The 19,594-nt window shown below is 39.3% G+C and overlaps 1 protein-coding gene across 1 annotated transcript in view; it reads left to right on the forward strand.

Annotated features, from left to right (window-relative positions):
• Window positions 1–19,594, forward strand: part of CUBN (cubilin) — a 143,100-nt gene that overhangs the window by 112,892 nt on the left and 10,614 nt on the right. Inside the window, 4 exon segments of the mRNA XM_059475204.1 lie at window positions 967–1,116; window positions 8,309–8,509; window positions 10,734–10,863; window positions 11,775–11,992. Coding sequence (XP_059331187.1) covers window positions 967–1,116; window positions 8,309–8,509; window positions 10,734–10,863; window positions 11,775–11,992 — 699 coding nt within the window.

Here is a 19,594-nt window from a genome sequence, read left to right on the forward strand (position 1 = left end):
TGCATGGAATCTAATGCTTTCATTTTCTTAAAAAGACATTTGTTTAACCATGGTACATGCTTTGTGATGGTCAAACCCACCAGAAGCAGAAAAGGTACTGCTCAGCTGCTGTTGGTTGCTTGGGTTTTTTGTAGGATGCTGCCTAAGGAAACCACTTGCCCTTCAAGGGATTCAGATGAAAACAGCAAGAAACTAAGTGTTTTGAGGGAAAGACCATTGAAGCATTCAGAATTCTGAATTGAAACCACTTTTGTTTTTATAATGTTTGCACTAACATAGGCACAATCTCAGTGGAGATGATCACAGGCTTCATATGCCTGTTCCTAATCTTCTACCAGCATTTCACTGTGCACTGCATTCTTTTAAACTTTTGTCCTAAAAAAGAAAAACAAAGGCCATGCAAGTCATTAGGATCCAAAGGAGCTCCCTGAAAACAAACAGTTCTGTGTGCCTGAAAACTTCTGGGTTGTAAACCTTTCCTGCCTCTGCACACAGCAAAGCAATGCAGAGGTGGCCTTACATCCTTGCATTTTCCTGGAAGTCAGGCATGAAACAAGAATGGCACCACTTAACTAATGTTGGCATTTTCAAATCTCCTGTACAGTCTCCTGTACCCCAGTAATGCCCTCTCCAATTCAGACACACTTGAATGTTCTAAGGGATTTTGAAATGTGCAGGCTCCACACCCGCAGGAGCAGCAGTGCTGTGTCCTCCTGGTCAGGGCTGTGGGCCCATGGGCTGCTCCTACTTAAGAGTGTGACACTAGGTGGGACAGCCCTATGCTTCCCAAAATCACTGCTCTGGCTATGTGTAAGATCTGCCTTTGCCATCATGGTATGTGATACTCTCCCTGATTTTTTCACCATGAGAGATGAGGTCCTTGTGTGCATCATTGGGTTTTTTACTGCAAACCCAGAGTAGTATTGTCACCAGATTTATAAATGTGCTTTATTTATTTGTTTGCAGGATGTGGAGTAAATTTCACTGGCCCTGAAGGTCGTATTGTCTCTCCAAACTACCCTAGTCAGTATGGTAACAACCTGGACTGCAACTATATTATTGATCAAGGACCACAGTCACTGGTGATCCTAGAATTTGAGTCTTTTGACTTGGAAGGTAACTGGTTCTTCATAATTTCAGTATGCATTATGAAGTGTAATTTCTTACTTGAAAACCTGCAAGTCTTCTATAATTGATCGTGTAAGTTGCTGGCCCATTCTGAAAATCTTTTACAGATGAACATTTATAGTTTTCAGGGTTAGGTTTTGAGTCACTGAAGTCTTCCAGAAGAATGAAGAGAGATTTCATCTGTTGAATATCTTGCAGCAATGATTTTGGGAATTTATCAGATTCTTGGAATATAAAAGTGATTGTGGCTAATCTGGGTCTTTGTTCCTGCCTTTTTGTTTGTCTGCTTTTTTGTTTCTTTTTTTGCCATTGAGTCTTACAATCTTTTTGATCTTAATCCGCTGTTTTGCTTTTCAGTGCATCTGTTTCTTAACTTATAAATATACTCGAATGTTTTACAAGGATGTAAGAATACAGAAATATGAAATTAAGTGAAAGACTAAAGCAAGGGGAAATGCATAAGTGATTACCCTATACATACCAGTAACAAAAGTCCCTCTTGTGATTATCAAATTTGGCAGCATTTAGCCAAGACATAACAAGTATAGTATCCTGATCACATTAGTGTGAGTGGTAAAGCTTTCTCAGCCTTGATAAGATCATATTTTTATGTGTGGATAAGCCATGATAACACAGAGGAATCCATATGTCCAAACTACTTGAGTGGCATCACATATTTTGAGGCCATCTTGTGCTGGTTCCCTTGAAGTGACCAGTCAAAGAGATATGGATTAATTTGATACTAAGTTGGGTTGTGTGATTTGTATTTTTCTTCAGACCCAACAATAAAAACAGAAAACAGTATTTTCTTTTTAAGTTTCCAGACTATTTTGAATTCAAAAGTATTCTGATTCAGACTTAATTCAAGTCTGAGATAAAAATTTGTTTTGACTATGATTTTATCTGAAATATTTTTTCATCACCTAATAAAAACCACTGCTGTAAGAATTTTTAAAAATAAAATATAAACCACAGAAATTATGTAATTTCTTCACATAGAAGACACTTATTCAGCAAAGACACTAAATATCAGGCTGAATCAGATGGTGCCAATTTTGACAACTTTTTGAGTACATTTACTAATCTGCATTCTGTCTGTGCATTCAGTTAATTTATAAATGGATCCAAGCTTTTATTATCAAGAGGGTTAAAGCAGAGAGGCAAGTGACACAGACATATTAATAAACATAGATCTAAATAAATACTAAAAATATTCTGTTTCTTGCAGGGCAATTTGTTCCTTTATTTTTACAGGCTTCCTTAGGCTACACTGACTAAAAGTCCTTAGTCACATGAAAGAGCTGTGGATATGAACTAATGGACATGTGGTTAGCAAAGAGGAAGCAGGACACTCTCCAGCAGCTGGTTACTAATCTTTTTCACAAAATCTTAAAATACAGCCCTGCAGTAATGAAAAATCACCTGGGTTTAAATTGTAAAGAAGATTAAAACCACCATCTTGAAAACTATTATTGCAGAAATGAAAAATTATTCAGCAGCCACACTGAATATATTTAGCACATATCTAGCATTAAGGGTTTCTAGTGTGAGCTCCATTAGTTCTTTTGCAAAGGCAGGACATTATTTGGCAGCATCTGTTAGAAATATTTCTAGCTCTTCCATATGCAAGGAACCATTGCACCTACTTAGATTGCTGCTAAGAGTGGCCTTTAAAATTGTGACCATGATATTACAGATGTTCTAGACTGGGTTTTAAAGTTTAGCTGCATGTCTAATTAACATAATTTATTAACTATTTGACCTCTCAAAAGAAATCTAATTTTTCCATAGTTTTTGTTAAAGAAATGAAATATTTAAGATAATGCATGTAAAGGATGCATATCTCATTGACTTGAACAAGTTGAGATATCTTCTCCAGAAAATTAGAAGATAAAAGTTAATAGTCTATAGTGCAGTGACACAGTGCTACAAAATGGAATGACTTAATGGGTTAGTCACAGATCTCTGCCTCTGAAAACATAATAGTAGTTATGATGAGAAACCTCTTCTGATTGTAAAGAATGACTGAGGCTGGAAACCCACAGCAGTGATATGGCATCAGTACCTGGAACCAAATGAACATGACATGCATGTACTACCTATTAAATATGTATTAAGCACTAAATATAGCAACAAGCAGAGAAAGAGAGAACTTGGGAAAACTGCATTTGTTTCAAAATTGAATCTAAACTCTCTGCTTCTTGGTAGGTAGAACAATTTTTATCTCCCTTTGAGCCCCTGAAAATATACTTCTAATTTAGACATTCACCCAGATTTATCTCCTAGCAGTGGAGATAAACTCAGAACCAACTATATTGTGCAGGTGGAGTGAATTACTTTCTGGAAACCTCTCTCAATGTCTTTACCTATTGCCTATTGCAGGAAGCCATAAACAATAGCTTACACAAGATACTTGAGGTCTGGGCAGGAAAACAGAGGCAAGATGAACCCCATGAATGGAGCTTGGCTTAGCTTCTGTGATTTCCTCGCAGTGTTCAGGATGTTTATTCCTGTGCCAAATTGAAAATGGTCATAGAACCTCTCTTGTGATTTGCCAGTTTCAGGAAGTTGCATAAGCTGCCATGTGCTACCACTTGCATTGTGGTGTTTGGTTACTTTATAGAGAACCAAACAAATAAGGGTGAGTTTGTTATCGCAGCCCAGCTTCTGCAGTGATAAATGTCTTCCATATGCCCTCCCTCCTTGGATCAAAAGTCTACAAAAATCTACAGAAAAGTAGATTTAGTCTACAAAAGTCTACAGAATTAATAAAAACCCCTTATTTCTTGTTGGACTAAGAAGTAATTAATTTGGACAATTTACCCAAGTAATTTGGACTTTCTTGTTGGACTAAGAAGTAATTAATCACATTCAATTTCTTGTCCAATACAATAGTGCAATATTTAGTGCAATACAACACATTAGGTTTATTCAGATGAACATCCTGACAAATTCTCTTTTAGGACAGCTACAGTAGTGTATTATTAAGTGTCTGTAATACTCTTAAAGTGTGAGTATAACACACAATAAAGTCTGAGTCCCAAACAATGGGAGAATAGGGAAAATGGATGTAGGCTTCCTGCAGTATCTTCTTTAAGAATTCTGTAATATTTATATTCTGTCCATACAAGACAACTGCTTTCTGTTTATACCACATTGATCTAAAATGTTTTAATAACTTGTTTATTTCTCCTTTTTAAAAAAACATGTCTGCAATTTTGCAATCTGGGATAGGGTCACAGCTTTGTTTTGGAGTCTGCTCTATCTGCTTTCTCAACTGTTACTAGGCAATTCAGAAAATAGATAAATTTAGCAATAGAGCATTTTGAAATAGAATATATATGAGAAAGAATTTTAATTCCTTGCTTTCAAAACAATATCTTGTGCTACAGAGCTGGTTGATATATTGCACAGTGATATGTTTCTAGGTAATACTTCTACTTTAGTAATTCCTAGTTGTATAGCTATTTATATCAGAAGCTGCTATTGTAAAAAAAAGCCTTATAATTTTAAGTTTTACAGCCTTTAAACAAAGAGACAGGTTCTGCCTCAATACTAAATGAAACAGAATCTATGGCTAAAGACAGAGAGATAGAAAGAGGACATTGATATTAGGGATCATATGGTCAGGGGCCCAGATTTGATCAAGGTTTTTGTGCTGGCATCATATCAAACAAATGATTTTATGGACAATAATGAGACTGGACAGAAATTTCTGCAAAGTGGAAAGGAGACAACAAAAAGGCATATTTCGAAATGTAATGTAAGGACAACTGAAGCTCTTATCATGTGAACTTTGGGTCAATGTATCAATGCTGAATGGTGCCAAGAAATGATAAATAGAGCACAGATAGATAACAAAGGGCCTTGAAAGCAAATGCATGCAGCAGTTCAAAGAAACAGGGATATGTTCATAATGTCAGGCCAAATAAATGATCTCTCCAGAAGTATTTGGAAGAAATATTGTCAAGGCTAGAGGAAAGAATGGAAAGATAGGAAAGAGTTTATCTTAAAGATAGTAACTGGAAAATGATGGGGTCACTAACACAGAGAGAGCAGTTGCATCCGTCCTCACAAATGAGATTACACAGAGCTAATGTGGAGATAAGGAGGGCAAGACAGAAGATTTCTCATTGAATCCTCATGGATGAATCAGAACAGAGGATACAGTAATACCAGGAGGATAAGCAAAAGCTCTTAGTAGATACAGTTTTATGAAGAAAAACAGTGCTGACTATGTGGAAAGTGCCTGTCAGCTCAAAGAGGATGTTGGTCTGACATCTGGCTAGGAACAGATCTCTGGAGACTCATGAAAGCAATTTCATTGTAGTGTAAGGGACAGAAACTGGTCTAGAAAAGATCTAAAATTATGTGATTAGGGGAAATAAAACCACAGAGAAGAATTGTGGATGATGTGCTGAGTATGTGTAGAGGCTGAAAAAATGATATGAGGAGAATCTGAATCTGGAGAATATTTACAGAATAATCCATTTAGATTGGTGAGAAATTAAAAAAAGTGTAAACAAGATAATGAAGTACAGGATGGAGATCAAACAATGACTAGTCTTGCCAGAATTTATGAGTCATAAATCATATTCACCCAAATAATAAGAATTCAAAACTAGAAATTAAGACTTTTTCTCACAATCCTTCATTAACCATCTCATTTTTTCCAAAGCAGCATTGCAAATCAACTTGTGATAAATATTAGGGACCTTGGCTTTGCTGAGAAATTAGTTCCGCTTCATGCCTTTCTCTGGTATTTTCAGAAAATTACCTAGGCTGCTTTCTTAAATTTTTCACATCTTTAAAATACTCATCTCAATTTCTTTTTGTTTTATTTGAGTTTAAGATTTATTATTTTTAAAAATTTTATCATCTTATCAAATATTCCAAAACAGTATAGGAAATGAAGAATATTTTAAATCAATGATTTTATGAACAGTGTTATCAGCTATCTGATGTGGCTGGTTGTTATCAGCTTAGTTACTCTCACTAGAGTCAGACAAGCACCATATTCTGAATTGACATAATTGCAAAGCATGTAATGCCATATTTCTGTATTGACATATTTGCAAAGCATGTTAGCATACACTGTCTTCATTGAGACAGAAGGAATTTTTAAAATTCAGCCTCCAGAGATGATCTCAGATACATCTGACTGCTGACATCATTCTGTTGTTCTCATGAAACAACTATCACTCCACTCCTACTTGTCATCCTATTCAATACGAGTTATCTTGTTTCCTGCAACAACTGGAAGCAGCTTGACTGGACAATCTGCAGGAATAAATCTGCTACAACAGTAGGCTCCGTGTCTCTCCTGTTAGATCTAGGTAATTCCCCATTAATCCTCTGCAGTTTAAGTAACTGTCCCATTATTGCTTACAGGTCACTGAACACAATAATTTAATAAACATGTGACAGCCCAGCTTCCAGTAAGCTTATAAATTATGAAAAAGACAAAGAAAACATCAAGTCATCCTTTAGGTATAACAACTAATGAAACTAATTTTTTGGAAGGTGTGTGCTGTGTTTTTCACTGACAGCATTAATTCAGCTTTCTTGCAAAACCCACATGGCTCTCTTCTTGCTCCCACCATATATCTCTTGGTGGTGCCAGCCTGGGTACCCACAACCTCTCCCCTGCTCATGGCTCCCAGCTGGGCAGGGGGGTGGTGACATGGCTCTGGCTCTGAGGCTCTGAGCTCCCAGGGTGCTGCTGGATGGTGCTTGTAGGTCTCTCACACCCCCTGAAAGTGTGGCTCGTCCTTTGGGAACATTCCTCTGGCACTCTTACTCAGCTATTGACCTTTTGGTCCCCTCAGTATAAGAAAGACTTTAGGCTATTAGAGAGCTTCCAAAGGAGAGCTGAAAATAGTCAAGGGTCTCGAGGGGGAGCCACATGAGGAGCGGCTGAGATCCCTTGATCTGTCCAGCCTGGGGGGGACTGAGGAGAGACCTCACTGCAGTTACAGCTTCATCATGAGGGGAAGCAGAGGGGCAGACACTGATCTCTGTGGTGCACAGTGACAGGAAACAAGAGAATGGCCTGAGGTTGTGTCAGGAGAGGTTTAGGCTGGATATTAGGAAAAGGTTCTTCCCTCAGAGGGTGGTTGGGCACTGACTGCCCAGGGAAATGGTCACAGTACCAAGCCTGACAGAGATCAAGAAGTGTTTGGACGGTGCTCTCAGGCACACGGTGTGACTCTTAGAGATGGCGCTGTGCAGGACCAGGAGTTGGAGTTGATGATCTCGGTGGGTCCCTTTCAACTCAGCATATTCTGTCACTCTGTGAAACTGATATGACCTTCATATTTTTGAGATCTTTCACCTTAGTCAAATCTGTTTGCAAACAGTGAGGTGACTAGAAAGTCCTGATGGTAGGGCAGGGAGTCAGAGAAAACAGCTCATTCCTCCAGAAACCTGATTGCAAACGAGAAGCTTAAAACAGTGGAGACAAAATAATAGGATGCTGAACTCCCTATTTCTGTGTTCCTTTTTTTCCTACTCAGCCTAATATCTGGACTGATTTTCCCCCCAAAATAGATTGCTTTAGAAAATCACTGCAAGATTAAATTTCTTTTGACTTTTCCTTGAGCCAAGCTGAAGACCCTGAGTTTAGGTACTCCAAAGTTTGAGGAAAATCAGGAAGAAATAAGTCAGCTCTGAAACTTGCTGGTGTATGGACTATTTTTTGATTTTTCAAAAATCTCACTCCAAATGGTTTAAAATTCCCTGCACTGAATGCTGAATTCTGCATTAGGGGAAAGAAATTCCAGGTAGCTATTTGCCTGTAACAAAAAGTGCATTTCTTTTTTCTGCAGAGGACATCCATGCTTTTGTTGGGTCTTCTTACCTCTTCATAGATAGTGTTCACTCAACTGTGAACTCCCACAAATTCAAGGGGACTGGAGCCTTTTCTAGATCACAGGATGTGTTGAATGAGACAAATCTGATGTCTTACATACAAGGCCTCTTTGCCTTTTTCTGCCACAGTTTTACTACATGTTAAAAATTGACCTTTTCTTCCTCAGCAAGCAAAGGAAATCCTGAGATCCCTGGAATGGAAAGTAATATAAAATTTCATTCTTCTCCTGGATTAGGTCTATGTAGTTGTTGCTCAGTAAATCACATGTAAAACATGCTGCTAACACTTCTGCACTCTATGTCCATGCAGCCCCATCAGTCCTGAGCAGAATTTGTCTTTATGATGGAGTGAGCATCTTCAGTGGGAAGAGCACGGCCGCTCATCGCCTCATCACTCTCTGTGGCAGGGAGCTCCCTGCCCCCGTCAGCGTCTTTGGACCCATGCTGCTCAACTTCTACACTGACTCCCACATTGTGGGCTTTGGGTTCCAGGCCAGATACAGAGCCATTGGTGAGCACACACTCTTCTGTATTGGAGATGGTAGAAATATTTTGGATAATGGTTCCATGTAGGAAAGCTGTACCTCATTTTGGGAATCCCTCAATGGGTGTACATGGTACATTTTCCCACTCCATTTGCTCAAAAGAGTTCTCATGACCATGGCACTGTTTGGTGTGTATTAACACCCTGAATGATGTGTTACCTCATGATTCTCATTTCTAGATGTTCCATGGGACCAAGTCAGGAACTGAAATATTTTCCATCTCTGTAGAAAAGAAATGCAACCATTTTTTGGCAGGTTTTGGTTGGTTGGTTGTTCTTTACGTTAAGGAGAAACATCACTGGTTTCTTTAACTGATTAATTTTTAAAAATTTTATCACTTACAGGAGAATGGTCTAATTCTCAGTTATACAAAAATTACATTTTAAGACATGGGAAACAGAACAGGTAAATGGACGCAGCTCCCATTGTAGACCCTCTTGCAGTGCCAGGAATGAACGTAAATAAAACTTGGGTTATAGATTTATTTTTCTTTTTTAATAACTATTTTCACCAAAGCTCTTTTGTCATTCACAAGAGATCTCTTATGTTTTAAAGAGGAAATTTGAATTAAAAAAAGAAATTTCCAACTGAGTTTAGAATTTACATCTACACAAATATCCCAGAAGATTGATTTTATTTGCAAAACAGATTTTAATATTTTCTAGGTTTAACTGGTAGAGACCACTTTTATGTTTGAAAGCATTATTTTGTAACTGCAAAGAAAAGTGTGAATTAAACTTTGGTATTTCCCTTAATGCATTCCTCATGTTCAATGCCACACCACAGAAGCATAAAGCTAAATTCTTTATGTGAAATGAATGGTCTGTTACAGATAAGAAAGAGGGACTGGCACTGAGAAATGACAATGTGCAGTTACTCATGGAAAAGACCTTCATAACTCACTCAAGTCAGTTGCTACTATCTGACTTGTGACTTGTGACATTTGAGAAGGATAACTGGAGCTTTATTAGCTTGTTGTTGTATACAAAGCAGATTCTGCCAATTAACATTCCTCTTCCCCATAGTTGCATTGTTTGCTGCAAAAAAATGAAAAAGGCTCCCTCCTCCTAATGTAGAATAATGCTGATTCTTTATCTTCCAAACTCCTGTCCTTTATCTGCCAGCTCTCCGGGCTGCCAGCCTGAGCCATGAGGGGCTCTGCATCCAGCAGAACCCTGTATGGGACTGTCTTTGTTAAAGGGGTGGCCTGGGCAATGCCATCTGCTTTAAAACATGAAAAACTGTGTGTGGCTCACAGTTCAGAAGCTCAGAAGCTTATCAACAGGATGCAGGGAGACTTGGGGAAGCTTTTTTTTTTTTTTTCTCCTAAGTTTAAGATTATAAAATGAAGGCTGAAGCTAACAATGGAGATTAGAGGTTTTGTTCCCTAAAGCCCTGAAGCTGGGAACAAACACGAGCCACATCCTGGCCTCATTTGCATCCATGGTGAGAAACCCTGAGAAGCCAAGCAGTGCCTGGAGCTTAGAATTGCAGAGTTTAACTTGCTTTTCAGCCCGAAAGTAAATATTCCATCCTCCAGCTCAGCCACCCCACAGTGCTGGTGAGTCCCAGCCCAGGGTGAAGTGGGGAACAGGATCAGTGATACCTAGAGACTCCTCTGTGCATTTCTGTGCAGAGCAAATGCTACAGCAATGCTTCTGCTCTGACAAGGTGTTGACAGATGATGAGGGTCTGCATATATTTATTCCAGGAATGTCAGAGATAGGGTAATGAGTGCAGTTGTGGCTAATTAGAGGTTTCCATGGGGCCAGGATCTGGGTGAAAGAATGTCTTTGCCCACACATCAGCTAGGTTTCTTTTGGCAAGCTAGAATGAGTGCAGAGATATTCTCACTCGTGCTGCTGCATGAGTTACCCATTGCTCCCTGCTGCTCCCTGGACCTCCTGCAGGACATTTGCAATCAGTCTCAGTCTGTTCCTGCTCAGTGCTAGTGCCATTTGGTGTGGATTAGTAAGAACCTGTTACTGCAGTGCTGGTTAATCCTCCACTGCAGAGCACAGCCTGACAGACATCTCACATTTAACAGTTCTAGGCATGACAATGAACACTGCTCCACATTTATCAAAGGTCTTTCTTTCCTTGCTGGTAGACTTCTGAAAGAAATATGAGAATTAGGACCAAACTAGTATTCAGACACTAATAATTTTTTTTTTTCTGTTTACTCCATAGCTTGCGGTGGCACTTTCAATGGCTCCAGTGGTGTTATCAGCAGCCCAGGCCATTCACATCTTGATTATCACAACAACATGAACTGCTCATACCACATCACAGTTGGAAATGGCAAAGTAGTGGCCCTGAAGTACGTAATCCAAATTCAGTTTGTCATTAAGGGAACAGGGAGGTCTCTGATTCCAGTTAAAGCAGCAATTATTGACAATATTTTCTGTGACTCTCCTTTTCCAAGGTCAAAGCCAAACTAAAATAAGAGATGGTTACTGAAGTCACTTTTATCAGCCTCAGGCTCCCTTCCATCTTTCTTTTTAACTTGTTAGGTAAAAAAAAAATCACAGTTTTAAGTTTTTTAAGTTTTAACTTTGGTTACTGACAAGACCAAGAAATCGTAAAAATGCAATTCATGCTTTTTTAGTTAAATTCCGTCAGCCTTTGAGAAGTTTATACAAGAAAAATAATAATACTTTTAGAAGGATAGTAATTATTTTATAGCCAAAGTAATAATACCCACCCAAAAATAGTGTATTTCTGAGTGTATGCTGTCTTGCTTAAGAGAGGGAGATTATTGCCACAAAATCTTGCCACTGAGAAATTAAACTGATCTGTTCTTCTATTATGTGGTTGTGAGTTAGGAGGACATTTCCCAGCTAAGAGGAAGACTCACTGGCCTGCACTCTGTGCCTGCATTTCTTAGGCCACTCACGTGCCCAAGGAAATTGCAGCCTGAGCAGTTGCAGGAGTGAGAGAGGGTGTGCTTGCACAGGAGAGACCTCCTGCTTCGTGGAAAGCTGAGGTGTGCTCACAGCTTGCCTTGCAAGATGCCCCATGGGTGAGGGACCCAATTTCTTTGAGGCTTGTTGGCTGAAGGGTTTTGCCATGCATTTAATACTTGCTTGTTTTATTCCTGAGAGATGTGTTTGGCCTTGGTATGGCTTTGGCTGCTGCAAGTACTTGGACCTTTCCTCAAGCACTAAAACACACATAACACAGGAAAAGAACTGAAAATGTGATACCTGAGACTCCAACTGTGTTTTACAGATTCAACAACTTCCAGCTGGAACTATCTCCCTCCTGCTACAAAGATTATGTGGCCGTTTATGACGGCTCAGATACTCATGCTCCTCTCCTTGGGAAATTCTGTGGCTCAGATATGCCTCCAGATATTAAGAGCTCCAGTAGTAACTTGTTCCTGGTGTTTATCACTGACTTCTATGGAGAAGACAGGGGATGGAAAGCATCCTTCAGAGAGGCCCTAGGTATGTGTATTATCAGACTACTAATCTGCTGGTGAGTAATTTCTGTTTTTTGAGGAGCAGTTGTGACATCCCTTTCCAGGGGTGAATGAAGTAGAAGAATGTTTCTGATCTTGTGAAAATTGAGTGAACTAAGCTAAATACTAGGCTTATGGGATCCCTGCATTCCAGTCTGGTTCTGAACTGATCTCCTTCATTCTTTGCTTCCCTTTCCCTGCCTCTCACAAGGTGAAGGTGCTTCTTGGGTGACTGAAGGCCTAGCAGCACCAAAAGATCTCTGTTTTGGCAGAAATACAGCAATAGCCTAGAATTCCTATTCTTCTGTAGTCAAAGGTTGGTGGTGTGCTAAAGATGCTTCCTTTCAATATATGATCACTTTCCATTTCCTTTCAGTTTCCCTCACACCTTCTAATGGGCTAAAGTGTTGAGGTCAGTTCAGATTGTGGTTCCACACCAGGCACCACTGTGCTGATTTCTACTGATTTATGGGATCATTCTGAGTAGCTGGCCATAAAATAAATGGGATCACAGTAAGAAGGCACTGGATGCCCTTTGGTTTGATGGATGGAAGAATAAGGGGCAGAGTTTGATTATTACTTTAAAAAAACATTTAAATTCAGTACTTTAAAGATCAAAGTGTAAAAGGAGATTTTCATCTCCTTATCTGAATAGTTTAGGGATGGTAAGCAACAAATTATTACATGCAAATTGATTTCATGTCATCTCTACTACTTTCCTGTATAATTAACTCCATGTCTTTGTGGTCTAGAAAGAAGTAATTGTCTGGTTTGCAAAGCTGGCGCTCAGACAGATGAGAATGAAAGGCCTTTGTGGCAGAACAAACATAGTCTTCTGCTGAGTCACTGAATCCCCTCCCTCTCCCCAGCCAGTGACTTTCTCATTCGATAGTCTGAGAAAGTACTCACAGATAAGGAAAATAACTGGTTCTACAGCCTTGCCAAGAAAAATATTCCCACAGAACCTCATAGTTATTACTATTATTAACTCTTCCTTTGCTTCACTCAAAGTAATTGCTACAAGAATGCTTAAGACCTTGTGAATGGTCTTTAAATCTTGTGAATGGTATTCCAGGTAACTCAATGTTGCTTCACACGTTGCTGTCTTTAAATGCTGAAGTATCAGTTGTTATAGATCTGCTGCAGCCTGGGTTAGTATTTCCAGGGTGAGATCATCAGGAACTCCCCAAGCTCTTCCTCTTCCTGTTGGCATTTAATCAATTCTTTTAGCCACTGACTTTAGATTTATTTGTGCAACTTGCCAGATCTTCTCCTTAAGCACACAACAGAACACAAGCCAAGCTCTTCAAGTCAGCACCCTGCCTGATAATCTCCTAGAGTGAGGAGAAGCCTTTTATGAATAAACTTTGACATCTCTTGGATGTTTTGGAGGGACATTTCTGGAGGCTCCCAAGAAAAACAAGGTTAAGATGTTGCATGGGTTACTCAGGAGCTATGAGTTGCAAGTTATAAAAGATGCCCAGGAGGAGGTATGGGTTGTGTGACCAAGAGCCTGTGGTGGTGAGCTGCTTAATGGTAGGTCTTCTCTCTTCATTGTGGGAAGCAAGGCACAGGGACTAAACCACACTGCCATTAGCAAGGATCTTGGCAGTCCCATGGTAACACAGAATGGCCAAAAAGGAGAAAAGCATATTACAAAAGGAAAACATGAGTCACATCCTATAAATGTTTCCAGCTTGGCTTGCCTAAAAAACAGAGCCAGGAAAATCTGTGACACATCTTTGTACTATGAGGTCTCAGATTATGGTTCAAATAAAAGAGAATAAAACCATGCAGATCTAAAAGCCTGTTATTCTACATGGTGCTTTAGAGAAGCTCCCTCATGTCTGTTAAAAGATAAAACCCATGTGGTTTTGTAAGAGTAAAAATGCAATCAGATGACAATTCCTAATGATAAATCTCTTGAATAAGGAAGATGGTATCTGTAGAGAAACAAGAAACCTCATTGTCTGTTGGATGACAACGAGGACATTATTCTCTAGCTGCCCTAGGGAAACACAACTGGATAACATAATTATTGCTCTCTGTTTCATGTTGTGAATGACCCTGATTATGTATTGGAGAGAAACAATGTACTGTTTCTGTTTGTAGTAAACTAAACGATTTCCTTTCCCCACAAGCTCTTCCAATTTCTTTCCTGATCAGGCTCTTTAAGGAATACTGCCTACATCTAGGATTATCCAGGCACTCAAAGAGTTAAACACTGAAATTTCTGTAGAAAACCTTCCCTGATTTTATTAAAACAGTACGTTTCCATCACTGATCCTGCCTCCAACAGAATATTCAAGGTCCCTCCACTAGTCAGAAAAAGGACACCAAAAGAAAGTCTGAAATAGTGTTCATTTGGCCATTTAGCAACATGACATCTTTCTTGTCAAATATCTTTTCTTTCCCTGTGCTACTCCATACACTGGGTAATAAAAAGTGCACAATTCACAGGCAGCATTCTTTGTCATAACTCTGTGAGATGGTGTGCTTGGGGCAGGGGAACATATGGCCCTTGTGATGTGGTTCAGAGGGTTTATCTTTTCACTATTTCTGCTGCTAAGTTTGGGCACTTATCAACCTCATATTTGGAATCACTTGGACATCCTCTCAGGCAGAGCTGGAGAGCTGGGGTGACTGGAAGATACAGCCTGCTCCAAGTGTTAAATTTGTGGAAAGACAGACTTCTCTTACCTTAGTTACCACTGACCTTTTTTCTGCTTTTCTTTCCAGTCTATGAAATGAGAAATAGAACTCTTTTCCACAGCAAGCATGTGCTCCTCTAGGCAATCAATAAAAGGATGAGAAGATAGAAATCAATATCAGCTTAAGGCATTTGGTTACATGAGATGTCTCTGTGAAGGAAGGAAAGCTAAGATCTCTCCCCAAAGAAGGAGATCGGCATGTACTGAGCTTGTGACTTGGCTAAAGATCTCCTGATTATCTCTTAAGCTCTAGGGGAAGATCTGAGTTTTTTACTGACCCTGGCTGGCAGGGACAGAGCCTGCACACACCTCTGCCATCCCTGCTGTAATAGCACAAATAGCACTTGGGTGACAAATGGAGCCTATTCCCATTCAGTAATGGGGTGACCCTCTCACCTGAATTTGTGATCCCCTGAGGCATATGATAAAAAAGCTAAGAAGACATAAAGATGTGGGGGGTTTTCTTGTTTTAAAGAGTCGGAAATCCCTGTTGGGAGATATATCTGTGACCTCATTAAGAGGAAGTAATTTCTCCTTGAAAGCTATCTGCTGATGTACATAGCTCCATTGTGCCAGTGATGAAAAATGCCTCTAAACCATCAGAGCAGGATCGAGGGGTCTTCTGAAATGCAGGTCTGCTCACTGAGGCTTTCTAAGGAATTCACATGGATGTACAAGAAGCAAAGTGTTGCACATGGTTAGATAAGTGAGTTGAGTCAGAAGACTCTTCCTGAGCTTTATTCACTTAATACAGGTAGAACTACAGCAGCTGGGACAGTGGAGAAGGTGGCGTGCAGGAGGGGAGGAAGATTGTCTGCTTCTTCTCTACTGCCCTAAATTCTGCTTGATTTCAAGCTGTGACCAGCTTTTTCCCCCTTTCTTTTTTATACTCTCTTTTGTGAGCAGGCAGGAGAAATCCAAGTTTATGCATTGTGAAATATGAGCATTGTGTACTGGATAAATACCATTGTGGTTCCTTGTTTGCATTATTTTAGGGCTTATGAGCTTATGGGCCACAATTCCACTGCACAGGCAGAATAAAGCAACAATCTAATGTAACAAAAAGATTATGATTTAAACACAAGATGAAGAAAACCCAGTGGATATAGACAGGCAAGAAGAATAGGGCAGCCACAATGAGAAGACTAGTGTTTCTGGCTCTAGGGTAGGAGAAATGTCTCCTAAACCTTTGGCAACCATTAGGGTGTTGGAATGTTAATTCCTGAAACACCCCATCCTCTACATTGTCCTCTGTTTGCTCAATTTTTCCCTCCAGGATCTCTCTATTCTTTTTATACAAATCATCATTTCTATTGAATGAATATTAATCATTTTACATGAGAAAAATAATCATAAGCAAGTAGAGTTTAGAAGAAAAATAGCTGGAAAAAATTAATCTTCCCTCATATACCAGAAAACTGCATTCATAGGTAATTTACATAAATAATCTAGTTTGCATAAAATAGAAATAGTTTATAATCTACATGCTTTTCTTCTTGATAAGATGATCTGTAATTTACCTGATAAATCACCCAGAGGTATCTGCCTTCTCTTATTCTATTTGCTGTGTATTGAATTATTTACTTCCTGTGTGGAATTGAATACACTAAAAGCCTGTCACTAACAGGTTTACTGTTATGCTCTCCCCTAATGAAATTACAGTCTGCTTTTTAAAAAATTGATCCAGTAGAATTTTCAAAGCATTTTTATGCTATTTTATTGTATCAACAAAAAAAATTTGCCTCATTTTGTTGTATTTCATGTTCTGTCCTGTAAACTGAAACTATGGCTTACTCTACGTTTGGTTTCTAGGTGCACTTTTTCAGCAGTGTTCAGCGTGCACAGTTGCTGCAGAGTCTTTTTGGGTTGTTCAGAATTGCTGAAAAAGCCCCCTCAATTCTGAATGAGCAATATAAGGTATAAAATACTGGTTTGGATGTTCTGTTGCATAGGCCAGGGGTAGGTGTCCTTTTGTGAGTCATATTTAAATTCTCATACCACCAGAAATAGTTCATTGCACTGATTTATGTAATTAATGTTGGTACCTGCTGTAGGTGGCACCAGGCACCTGCCCTGGTAACAGCATTTATGGCCTGTTGTGTGGAAGGCACATAACAATCAGCACAGCTGAATCCTGCCAATTTTTCTTCCTGCACCAAAAAAAAAATCTTAGAAGAATGTGTCCTTGACTGTGGCATGCTGTTGTATTTTCTCATGCCTTTGGAAAAGCAACAGTGACTTGCAGAGATTTCACATCCCATTAGGACTGGTTCCCAGGGCTGAATCTCAAGGTATCCAATCTGAACTTGGAACCTGGTGCTGCAGAGGGTCCAGCTGAGAAGTAAATTGTTTGAATGTCACAAATCTTCAGGCAGAAATTTATTTGGGCTTTCAGTTCACTCAATTTTTTTGCCAAATATATTACCCATTAGTAATACACATAGTAGTACAAATGTGTAGTAATACACATTTCATTACACTGTCATGGATAACTTATGGTTATTTTTATGTATTAAAATAAGTGAATAAATTGTGGCTAATCATATCTTTCCTTGATCTTATTATAGTCTAGGAAAATAAGAACATCTGTGACAAGATCAGAATATATGATCATAAGTCACAATTCCCAGACTGTTTCTAAATGTATTTTGGGTCTCAAATATCCATCAGCTTGAAATCTCACTAAATTTAGAAAGCATTTGTGGTGTTGAAATACATCTCTTTGGTGTCTTTGAAAAGAATACAACTGTTGAGCTAGAGGATAGTCTACAAATGTCTCTCAGAAATGTCAGTTAATTAATCCCAGGGTCACAGAATGGGTGAGGTTGGAAGGGACCACAGTCGGTCATCTGCTCCAACCTCCCTGCTCAAGCAGGGTGATCCCAGAGCACACTGTATGGGATTGCATCCAAACAGTGCTCGACTATCTTCAGTGAAGGATTTCTTCTTCCAAAGCAAGAAAAATAGAAAGTGCTTGCATGTTCAAATTGGACAGATAAGAAGAAAGACAGACATTAAAAAAAGAAATTTTTGTCTGATCTGAAAAATTGTGGGGTAAACTTGTTTTCAGACACAGTAATTACATATATTTGTAGTGACTAAATGGTTGAAAGCTGATGGGATATTCAGATTAATGGCCCTTCACAAAACTGTGGGTGAACTCTGCTGGCATGAACTGGCTTAGTTTGACTGAAGTCAATGACTTCTTCAGCTGAAAATCTCTGCTCTGGTGCATACAAAAAAGAGGTGAGGAGACATTTCTCATTCACAAGAGAGATCTGCAAAGGCTTAAGTAGCTGTAGTGCCAAATATGAACACTAATTCAGAATTAGTAGGTATTGGAATTAGTCAAGACTGCATGTCAGCCTCTGGTCTCCCAGACATGCATCAAGGAGTTGGATAGGACAGTACATAAATCAGTTTTGAAGGCTTGCCACAGAGCATGTCTGAACTGTTATATTTGCTATCAGTCCAAAGAACCTTAAGGATACAAATTTCATCTGACTGCATTTGTGAAACCTGGCTAAAGCAGGATACTGGGGCTTTACAGTCCTAAATGTCACTGCTAGTACCACTGCCAGGCCATCAAACCAGTCAAAAAGCTTTTCTGCTTAAAGGCTGCATAAGGGCTCTAAAGGGCCTTGTACTTTCAGAGGTCTCCTGAAATGTTGCAGGCTCTGTGGACAGGGCCTGCAGCCACACAAAATCACAATGTTGGTGCAATGATTGCCAAACATGGGGGCAGCCCAGCTTGAGAAGGTTCACCAACCTTCAGTATCACCCATGAGACAAAGCAGAAGAATACAATTCCTCACTCCAGCCCTGTCCTACTGTTTGAAGCCATGATCCAGACAAGGTATGAGCTAATTGTTACAGCCACAGTACGTCCAGCCACTCCCATGCACTGGAAATAAGACCCATCAAAAAAGAAGAATTAGTCTTAACTGAACTAATCTTTGCTTACACTCATCTTTAGTTCAGATCAAAGTCTAGAGTCCCTAGGGATGCTTCTAGGTGAAAACAAAAGAGAGTCAGAAGTCTTGGAGGGAATTTTCATTACTGTCAAGCAGAACTAGACAATTTCTTTAACTTTGCAGTCTTCTAGAAGTTGTTTAGGGTGCTTATTTTTAAAAGAAGGGAAAGACACCAAAATCACTTTGTTGTCTTTTGAAATGTCAGTGGTGTAGTTGGTTCTGATAGATTTCAAACTATTCAGTAGGTTACCCTTTCATTGCACCCATACCTGTATAAATGAACCTTTCCCCTGGCTGTACTTCAAAGGCAGGAAGCTTCAAAGATTTATCTTCATCTTCATTCCATATCTAGAGGGTGTAACTCTTAAGAGAGAAACATGTGCTTGGTCTCTGCTGTAATGATTTTTATTTGCCATAGGGAACCTTCAATTCCTTCTTTTCTGAATGGTCCTGGAGCCTTTTAGTTTCACTAATGCTTTCCACCAAAAGCAATTAGGGATGACAGTGTGTGCCCTAGTTCTGATAATTTGCATTCTCTGGCAAGCTGTTTATGAGAACAAGATTGCCATCTGATTTATGATGACCTTATGATTTTTATTTAAAATAAGAAAGCAAAGGCTGAAACTAAAGTCAGCCATGTAGTTGCTCCATCTGATGACATACAAATTATTTTATAAGGTACATTTCTCATTATCTTGATCAAGTTCAGCTTTTAATATCTAAGAGTCTATTCTACAGATTAACAGAATTCTCAGTCCCAGATTTTGCCTGGATTTTAGCTACATTAGCTTCTGGCTGTGTTAGCCAGCAATGAGTGTCTTTCCTTTAAACATCACCTGCAGGCTGGATGGCTGCTCTTTGGCCTTCTGTTCAGAAGAGGTGCTGATTTTTAAAGCAATGTGT

Source organism: Ammospiza nelsoni, chromosome 1, assembly GCF_027579445.1.
Source record: "Ammospiza nelsoni isolate bAmmNel1 chromosome 1, bAmmNel1.pri, whole genome shotgun sequence".
NCBI lineage: Eukaryota > Metazoa > Chordata > Aves > Passeriformes > Passerellidae > Ammospiza > Ammospiza nelsoni.